This window comes from Nelumbo lutea, chromosome 3 (genome assembly GCF_056320005.1).
Source record: "Nelumbo lutea isolate HS-2025 chromosome 3, American lotus-T2T, whole genome shotgun sequence".
Taxonomy (NCBI): Eukaryota; Viridiplantae; Streptophyta; class Magnoliopsida; order Proteales; family Nelumbonaceae; genus Nelumbo; species Nelumbo lutea.
In genome coordinates this window covers 6,985,789-6,995,782 of record NC_142686.1, presented here as the reverse complement: position 1 = coordinate 6,995,782, position 9,994 = coordinate 6,985,789, and the positions used below count along the sequence as shown (strand labels likewise).

Sequence of the window (9,994 nt, the reverse complement as noted above, 5' to 3'; positions counted from 1 at the left end):
CAACACGTCAAGCTGTCATTCCCAAAATTTAATGGGGATGATCCGAGCGGTTGGATTTACAAGGCAGAGCAGTATTTTGAATTTCAAAATATTGTTCCGGACCAACAGGTGCAGCTAGCTTCCTTCCATTTGGAAGGCATCGCCTTACAGTGGCACAGGTGGTTGACCAAGCATCGCGGACCGCTCACATGGGAAGAACTCTCCAAAGCGGTGTTACAACGGTTCGGCCCCACCGACTACGAGGACCCATCAGAGGCATTAACCCGCCTAAAGCAAACCACCACTGTGACGGCTTATCAAGAAGCCTTCGAGAGGCTCTCTCACCAAGTTGACGGCCTGCCCGAGAGCTTTCTCATTGGCTGTTTCATTGCAGGACTTCGTGATGACGTTCGTTTAGATGTGAAGATCAAGCAGCCTCAAACTTTGATAGAGGCGATTGGAGTGGCCCGGTTAATTGAGGAACGAAATCACTTACAGCGGAGAGCTAGCCAACCGATTCGATCCCCATCAGCCATGACAACCCAGAAGGCGTCGCCCAACCCCATGGCCGGTGTACTTGGGCCTCCACCAAGCTCGCGTGCGAACCAGGTTTCCAGTGCTCCTTCTTCAACATTCCGGCGACTCACCAACCAGGAGGCGCGAGAACGTCGTGAGAAGGGGCTGTGTTACAACTGTGATGAGAAGTTCACCTCCGGCCACCGTTGTGCACGTCCACAACTGTTCATGATTGAGGATCCGGAACCGGCGGACGCGGAGACTGTCAAATCGGAGGAGGAAAACCAAGAAGCCATCCCTGAAATCTCCTTCCACGCTATTGCAGGAGCTGAGCACCCGCAAACCATACGTGTTCTTGGGAAACTGAAAAACAAGAACGTGATCGTATTAATTGATGGCGGCAGCACCCACAACTTCATTGACCAAGCCATCGTCTCCAAGCTCGGGTTGCCAGTGAACCGAGACAAGAAATTTCAAGTTATGGTGGCCAACCGTGAAAAGATCGAGTGTATGGGGCAGTGCCGATCTCTCACCCTCGCCATTCAAGGACACCCCGTTACCGCTGACTATTATGTTCTTCCCGTCATAGCATGCCAGTTGGTGTTGGGAGTACAGTGGCTAGAGACGCTTGGACCCGTCGAGATGGATTACAAACAACTAACCTTGACGTTCAAAAAGGAGGGACTCTCTTGCACCTTCCAAGGATTGGGACGAGCCAGCATCGAAGCCTTAACCAACAAGGAATGCAATGGGTTACAAGGTACGGGATTTTTTTTTCAAATAGTTCCTTCACATAGTAGCGGCCAACCAGGTTTTCTTCCACCCGAGATGGACCACCTTCTCACCGAATTTTCCCATGTGTTTGAGCCGCCCACAAGCCTGCCTCCTAAACGACCACATGACCACCGGATTGCACTGCTTCCCGACAAAGGACCGGTGAGTGTGAGGCCATATCGATACCCGTATTACCAGAAGACCGAAATAGAGAAGATGGTGAAGGAGCTTTTGCAGACAGGGCTGATAAGTCCAAGTAATAGCCCATTCTCATCGCCGGTTTTGCTAGTGAAGAAGGCTGATGGAGCTTAGCGGTTTTGCGTGGATTACCGAGCACTGAATGAAATCACTATTAAAAACAAGTATCCCATTCCCGTGATTGATGAATTATTAGATGAGCTCTACGGCACCAAATTTTACTCCAAACTAGATCTACGGTCGGGATACCATCAGATTCAAGTGCAAGAAGAAGACGTTCCTAAAACGGCTTTCCGAACACATGAAGGGCATTACGAGTTCTTAGTGATGCCGTTCGGCTTGACGAATGAACCTATAACTTTTCAAAGCCTCATGAACGACCTCTTCCGCCCATACCTCCAGAAATTTATTTTGGTCTTCTTCGACGACATTCTGGTTTATTGTAAATCATGGGAAGACCACCTATCTCATTTGAGAGTTGTTCTAACTGTATTATCCTCTAACAAATTATTTGCAAAAATGTCAAAATGTCAATTTGGGGTTTCGCAGGTCGAGTACTTGGGTCATGTGATTTCAGAACAAGGCGTGTCCGTTGATCCAACCAAAATACAAGCTGTTCTCGCATGGCCTACACCGACATCAACAAAGGGGTTCCGTGGCTTCCTCGGGTTAGCAGGATATTACCGGAAGTTCATCCGCGACTTCGGAAGCATTGCAGCTCCCTTAACCCAACTGTTGACCAAAGGGGGATTTCAATGGAACGAGGCAGCAGAGCTGGCCTTTCAGCAATTGAAGAAGGCACTCACTTCACCGCCAATCCTACGTCTACCAGATTTCTCCCAACGGTTTGTGATTGAATGCGATGCGAGTGGAACCGGGATTGGTGCCATCCTCATCCAGCAAAACCGACCGGTGGCCTACTTCAGTGAAGCATTGAAAGGTTCAGCCTTGGCATTATCCACCTATGAGAAGGAGATGTTAGCTATTGTCAAAGCCGTTAAGAAATGGCGCCCATATATGCTTGGGAAACCATTCACAGTCCGCACCGACCAAAAAAGTCCTAAATATTTACTCGAGCAGAGGATAACCACACCGTCACAAACGCGGTGGCTGCCAAAGATACTGGGCTACGACTATGAGATCGAGTATAAAAAAGGGGCTGAGAACCAAGGTGCGGATTCCTTGTCACGTATGGCTGAATTTCAGTTTCTTTCCATCTCTATACCACACGCAGACTGGTGGCCGATGCTACAAGAAGAGGTCAAACAAGACACCTTTTATGGGAAATTGATGAAAAAGCGACCCTCCCACATGTTGCTTCAATGGGATGGGGTATGGTTCAAGGGGGACAAGATTTATTTGAGCCCCACCTCCACCTTGATTTCAAAGGTGGTGGCGGACTGCCACTCATCCCCTGTAGGGGGACACTTTGGGTTTCATAAGACCCTCTCTCGCATCAAGCACAACTTCCTTTGGCCCCACATGCGTCGGACGGTGAAGGAGTTCTTGCAACAATGTGACGTATGTCAGCGCTTCAAAACAGATTGCATGAGACCAACGGGATTGCTTCAGCCATTACCAATTCCTAATCAAATGTGGACAGACATCTCCATGGACTTCATCGAAGGATTGACTTCCTCCAACGGGTACACGGTTATCATGGTAATTGTGGATCGGTTGAAAAAATATGCCCACTTCATTCCCTTAAAACACCCATTCACTGCCACCACAGTCGCGAAGGCATTTGTTGCCAACGTTGTCCGCCTACACGGAGTACCAACATCCATTGTTAGCGACCGTGACAAGGTATTCATCAGCTCATTCTGGCAGACACTTTTTCAGATGCATGGGACGAAATTGTGTATGAGCTCCAGTTACCACCCCCAAACCGATGGGCAAACCGAAGTTGTTAACCGGACATTGGAGCAATATCTACGGTGCTTTGCAGGTGACCAGCCGCGAAAATGGGTAGAGTGGGTTCCTTGGGCAGAATACAGCTACAACACCTCTAGTCACTCTTCCACCAAAATGACACCCTTCGAAGCAGTCCACGGAATCCCACCCCCTAGTCTCCTGACCTATGTACCGGGTACAGCTCGAGTAGGGGCAGTTGACGAATACTTGCGTGACTGGGACATCATCCTACGCGAGCTACAACATAACCTCCAGGTAGCCCGGAACCGGATGAAATGTCAAGCGGACCAGCACCGACGAGAAGTCTCGTTCGTAGCAGGTGACTTCGTGTATGTGAAGCTACAGCCTTACCGGAAGACCTCGGTGGCGTTTCGGCGTTCCATGAAGCTCGCCCCACGTTATTTTGGGCCGTACCCAATCATTGAGAAGATTGGTCTAGTAGCCTACCGCTTAGCCTTGCCCCCGGCTCTCAAATCCACAATGTGTTTCATGTCAGTTTGTTGCGGAAGCACTTGGGACCCATCACCCCTACTTCCACTCAGCTTCCTCCAATCTCGGATACTTCGACCATCCTACCCCAACCAGAAGCAATCATGGATCGCCGTATTATTCACAAGGGCAAATACCGCCCAAAATCCGAAGTCTTGATCAAATGGATTGGGGCGCCAGCTGAGGATGCAACCTGGGAGAATGAATGGCGCTTCAGAAAAGCTTATCCCGACTTCCTTGCGGATAAGGGTCCTTTAGGGGGGGAGGAGAATGATACGTGCATGCATGCAGCAGCTGAAGACCCGGTCAAAGTGGATAGCAGCAGAAGACCCGGTCATGTTAGCTCTTAATTGGGATAAGCCTTATCCATTCAGTTTTAATTCTGTTAGATTAGATAAGTCTTCAATTCTGCTCCTAGATAAGTGCATTCTGTTTCCTAGATAAGTGCATTAGATAAGTCTTCAATTTCTGTTCCTAGATAAGTGCATTCTGTTTCCTAGATAAGTGCATTCTGTTTTTTTGTTGATAAGCTCCTAAGATTAAGGGGCAGTAGTTCCTATTTCTACTCCCAGTTTGTAGCACCATAAGGCTATAAATATAGCCGGAATGAATGGAGTTGGCATTGGCTTTTCTACAAACAAACTCTCTCTCTCTCTCTTCTCCTTATTCTAGATCATTCTCCCTCTTGTTAGATAACTTGAGCGTATCATAAGAATTGTGTTACCATTAGGAATAGGTAATTAGGAGTTTGAGTTTAAGTTAGATTACCCTATTCTAGCCAAATTCAACAAGGAGTTTCCTTTTGTAATATCCTATTTAAGGAGCTAAGAATTGAAGTAAAGGCATTTAGTTTTCAACCAAGAAAGATATTAGGAGAATTCGGATGATCTCTTGGATAAATCATCCACACAATTGCCACAATAGGGTTTGTACACAAGAGCAAGGGTAAGGGAAGACAGGAGTCTCTCCCGATGGACTGACCCGTGACGAGATCCTATAGGGAGGCTCATAATATGCATGATAACCCATTTCAGGAGGCAACTCCGACTTTGCTACCAACACTTATATAGGTGATTACATCCTTAGTTCTTACTATAGAGCTACTATATAATGAAGACATATGTCTGCTGGTGTTTTTGTTGTACTAATTAATTAATTAAGCATGAAATACTATATATATGTATAATGGTGCAGAGGAGAAGAGACACGTTGAAGCTTTTCGGCTGCTTGTACGCCTGTTCGAAACACCCCAGAATGACAACATGACGAAAATACTGATCCAGAGCGCTCCTTTAATTTACTCCAAATTAAGATGATATATGCAACCACTGACTGACTCGATCGACTCGAGGTTCTGAGGGGAAGAATGTGCTACCGCTTATATCACACCTTAATTTTAATTCTTCCTTGGACGAGCTTTACATTTTCGAGCAAGTGTACACCGAATGACGGAAACACGTCGTCTACTCGTCTCCATTCATCCGGCCCAGAGAGTCAGCTCCAAGTGGTTTGGCTTCCTAGTCGCTTCAGTGGAGTATCCGGCAGCAAAGGGAATTTGAGCAACTTCAAGCGTCCATGTTCGAGTACCCACATGTAGGGATGTAAACGGATCGAATTTGAATCGGTGACATAATATTCAAATTTGAATTTTAATTTGATGTATATTAAAAATTAATATCTAAATTTAAATTCGATCAATCATTCGAATATTTGATTCAATTTGAATTTGATTAATTAATTATTTTAGATAATTAATAAATATATAAAATAAATATTTTATTGATATAAATATATAATTTAATTATTATATATATATATATATATTATATATAAAAATATTTTATATTATATATAAAAATTAAATAATGAATCGAATTGAATCAAATCATATCAAATTGATGAATAAGATATTCGGATTATGTTAAATATCAAATTTAAAATCGAATTTTTGAATGGGCAACTTTGGCCTTCATAGCTTTCACCAGTGGTCAGTGCAGTGCCATCCTGCCAGAGGGCAACTTAGACACTTTACTTTTTGGTGGATGGGACTGATCAGGTCATTCTGATTTGGATAATTATTATTTTTTATATATTGTGATATTGATTCTTTTTAATTGAATCGATAAGGTACGGATGTTGTCCAGGATAATTGAATTGATAAGGACGAAAAAGCTAAAGCTTGGTCATTGTTGGACAGAAGGTTGGCAGATATTACTCCAAGATACAGTACCATTACACCCGGGGCGACGATGATCACGTAATGGAAGAGATCAAGAACATGCTGAGCTTCAACAGAAACGACCAGGGATGGGCAATAACTGGCAAGGGCTTGGCCGAGATGTGCAGAGCTAAAGGGGGCCAAATCTACATGTCTATCTCCCACTTTAATTTAACTAATTAATTTCTATTAAAGGCTTTATTTGTTTATAGGAATAACCCAAATACGATTTCCATGTTGTCTAGTTGGATTGATAAATGATAATTGATTGTCCCCGCTTCGGGTCTTCGAGTCTTTCGTCTCTAGTCTCTACCCAACCCACCTTTTTTATTCACGAAAATGTTAATCCTGATTAGTAATCGCTGCCAAGTGGGCCACAGGGCTTGAATAATGGGACAGATGTGGGCCCTCAACCGACCAGACAGACATGTTTACCACGAATTTTGCGTTCCCATATTCGAGATTTGGTTTCTGATCTGATGTTTTATTTCAACGGTTTTGATCTGCCAACTCTCACATTAGACGATATGTTGACTCTAACTCTAACGTGAGAGACGGTCGATCTTGTTTTCGTTTCGCTGACGTTGGATTATTATCTTAAGGCTAGATCTTGACCGGGTCAAAATAAACGAAATAAGGAAGCACTGCACGATTGAGAGTTAAGACTTAAGACTAGTGGAATCTCCACTTGACCTGAGATTGAGAGATAGAGATTCAAGTTAAACACTCAACAGGATGGTAGCATGGGCCAGGCCATAGCCCATGGCCCAGTAAACAGCGAAGACTAAAGGGTATAGACGCTTTCCATGAATAAGCCTGTGGGTCCCACAGTGCTTCAACTTTTTCACGCGGCTCCCCTTCTTTCATTAACCCAGCACCACCACTCTAGTCTTGTTGAATGTTGTTGATCCACACCGGCACTTTGGCGTTGCCCGTTGCCCGTTGCCCGTTGCCCGTTGCCGGTCGGTAATTGGTAAGAGAAATCAGAAATGGTTTCCCTTCCCCATATCCTCCACTTCTTCTTCCTCGTCTTCCTTTCTCTTTCCCTTCTCGTTCATGCCAGATTGAATCTTGACCCTTCGGATTTCGACGCTCTCTCGCTTATCCGAAAAGACTTGGGTGGTTTCTACGGTCAACGCTTTTTGCCGGAAAATCCATGCAATTCGGCCGCCGGTATATTCTGCGAAAGGAGATACTCGGGTAACTCACTTGTGCTCCGAGTTACTAGAATCGTACTGGAATCACAACGGCTCAGCGGATTCCTTTCTCCTGCACTCGGACGTCTCACTGAGCTCAGAGAGCTGTCTCTCCCTAACAACCAGCTTGTTGGCAAAATTCCTCGTGAAATCGTTGACTGCCAGAAATTGCAAATCCTCTACCTCCGGAACAACCACCTTTCCGGCAAAATTCCACCAGAATTCTCCTCTCTTGTGGGCCTCCGTTCCCTTGACCTCTCTTCAAATCGATTTTCGGGCGATTTGAGCTTCTTAAAACGTTTTCCTAACCTTGAAAACCTTTCTCTTGCGGACAATCAATTCAATGGAAAAATTCCGGCATCATTGCGTTCTTTCCGCAATCTCCGATTTCTTAACCTGTCTGGAAACAATTTCCTCCAAGGCCCAGTGCCCGCGTCGTTGTTGAACCGGGTAGAACACTCCATCTCCGGATTGGAGGCAAAGAATATTCTTCCGAAGCGCTACATATTTGCAGAGAACTCCACAAAGAATAACCAGACTTCTGTAGTGGCGCCACCGACCAGCACTAAGAAAAATTCCACCCAAGCCAAGGCGCCTTCATCATCCTCAGAGAAAAAGGAAAAGCATGAGCATCAGAAAAATAAAAAGAAGCTAAAGGGCTGGATCTTCGGGTTCTTTGCTGGGGTAGCTGCTGGAATGGTATCGGGAATGATCGTGGCAGTGCTGTTTAAACTACTACTGGTTTGCATCAATGGTAGAGTAAAGGACTCAGGCCCGGCTATCTTTAGCCCACTTATCAAGAAGGCAGAAGACTTATCCTTCTTAGAGAAAGAAGATGGGCTTGCGTCTGTGGAGATCATCGGACGAGGAGGCTGCGGAGAGGTTTACAAGGCTGAATTACCAGGAAGCAATGGCAAGATCATTGCAATCAAGAAGGTAATTCAGCCCAACCCTATGGACGCAGCTGATCTTGCAGAGGAAGAAAGTAAGCATCTAACGAAGAAGATGCGGCAAATCCGATCAGAAATCCAAACAGTTGGTCAGATTCGGCACCGAAACCTGCTGCCTCTGCTTGCCCATGTGCCTCGGCCCGATTGCCATTACCTCGTATATGAGTACATGATGAACGGGAGCTTACAGGATGTGTTGAATCAGGTGTCACAAGGGACTAGGGAATTGGATTGGCTGGTACGCCACAAGATCGCTCTTGGGGTGGCAGCTGGCCTTGAGTATCTGCACATGAATCACAGTCCTCGCATAATTCACAGAGACCTCAAGCCCGGAAACATTCTGCTCGACGACGACATGGAGGCACGCATCGCCGATTTTGGGCTGGCCAAGGCAGTACCGGACATCAACACCCATGTGACAACTTCCAATGTGGCTGGAACAGTCGGGTACATTGCACCAGAGTACCACCAAACGCTCAAGTTCACGGACAAGTGTGATATATACAGCTTTGGAGTGATTCTGGCAGTGCTGGTTGTGGGCAAGCTTCCCTCCGATGAATTCTTTCAGAACACAGATGAAATGAGCCTACTGAAATGGCTTAGAAATGTAATGGCATCGGAGGACCCCAAGAGGGCAATCGATCTCAAGCTGATGGGGAACGGCTTCGAGAACCAGATGCTGCTGGTTCTCAAGATTGCTTGCTTCTGCACCTTGGATGATCCAAAGCAAAGACCCAACAGCAAGGATGTCCGCTGCATGTTGTCTCAGATTGAGCGCTGACCACGTTTCAAGTGGTGAATTGAAACCTTGGCCTCTAATAAGCTAAAGATTCCCTTGAATTAATAGAGTGGCTGTTATTGTTTGCTGGTTCTGGTTAATTTAATTACTCTTTTCTCTGCTAAAATGTTGCAGATTAATTAAAATGCTTGAAAACTAGTTGGCTGCTGTTTTTCCTTTCTTTAAAAGGAAGATTAATAATAGTGTACTAAAGTGCAGCTTTCTGCTGATTCATATTTCATAGTAGACCTGTTCACGGGCCGGGTTTTGTCTCTATATTAACAGAAAATGCTCAGGTACGAGCGACCGGCTGGATTATAAGAAATTTAAGAAAAAAAGAGATTTTTCATTTAATTCAATTAAAAGTTGTTTTATTTATATTAAAAGATATTAAAATTTAAAAAATAATGAAAATTCTCATTATTACTTAAAAAAAAAAAAGAAAATATAATATATATATATATTTTTTTTTTATTATTATATAAAATATATTTTTATTAATATAATACATTATCAAGTAAGGCTTGGATTCGAATCAGACTTTTTTAAAAAGCTCGACTCTGATATTTTAGGCCGGAGACCGAGGGCCTGAAATCTTGTCCAAGCCCGACTTAAATTGGGCCAAGCCGGGTCGGGCCCATCGGACTACCCGACCCATCAATAGTTCTATTTCATACTAGTCGTTTTTCAATAAAGAGTACTACGAAAGAAGATTCAAATTCAATGCCAATTAAATTTAGTAATTCACAATCATAGATGCGCTAGCTGATAAGTGCTTATAACCATCAACATTTATCATCTAAATTACTCTAAAATTTAAAACTAAGCCATTTGAAAAAAAGGCATTAAACAATAAACATGTTGTTACTCCCCCATGGTCCAAATGGCCCCCCCCACTACCACGTGGCATCTTTCTAGCCATTTTATCTCTTCGGCTACATCAGCACCGCATAGGACAGATAAGCGTGACCAAGAATAGGAG

The 9,994-nt window shown here is 44.5% G+C and overlaps 1 protein-coding gene and 1 pseudogene across 2 annotated transcripts; both read left to right on the top strand.

Annotated features, from left to right (window-relative positions):
• Nucleotides 1–513: 513 nt before the first annotated feature.
• Nucleotides 514–1,581, top strand: LOC148862642 (uncharacterized). The gene has a single exon (XM_088974403.1). It carries the CDS (start codon nucleotides 514–516, stop codon nucleotides 1,579–1,581), a length of 1,068 nt encoding a protein of 355 aa, XP_088830529.1.
• Nucleotides 1,582–6,731: 5,150 nt separating this feature from the next.
• LOC148862641 (leucine-rich repeat receptor-like serine/threonine/tyrosine-protein kinase SOBIR1 pseudogene) lies at nucleotides 6,732–9,253 on the top strand (annotated as a pseudogene). Its single transcript, XR_016109823.1, has one exon. The product of XR_016109823.1 is annotated as a leucine-rich repeat receptor-like serine/threonine/tyrosine-protein kinase SOBIR1 pseudogene (transcript).
• The last annotated feature ends 741 nt before the right edge of the window (nucleotides 9,254–9,994 follow it).

Bases quoted from the DNA above. Each gene is read 5' to 3' on its own strand.
- LOC148862642 (XM_088974403.1), top strand. From the start codon at position 514: ATGACAACCCAGAAGGCGTCGCCCAACCCCATGGCCGGTGTACTTGGG.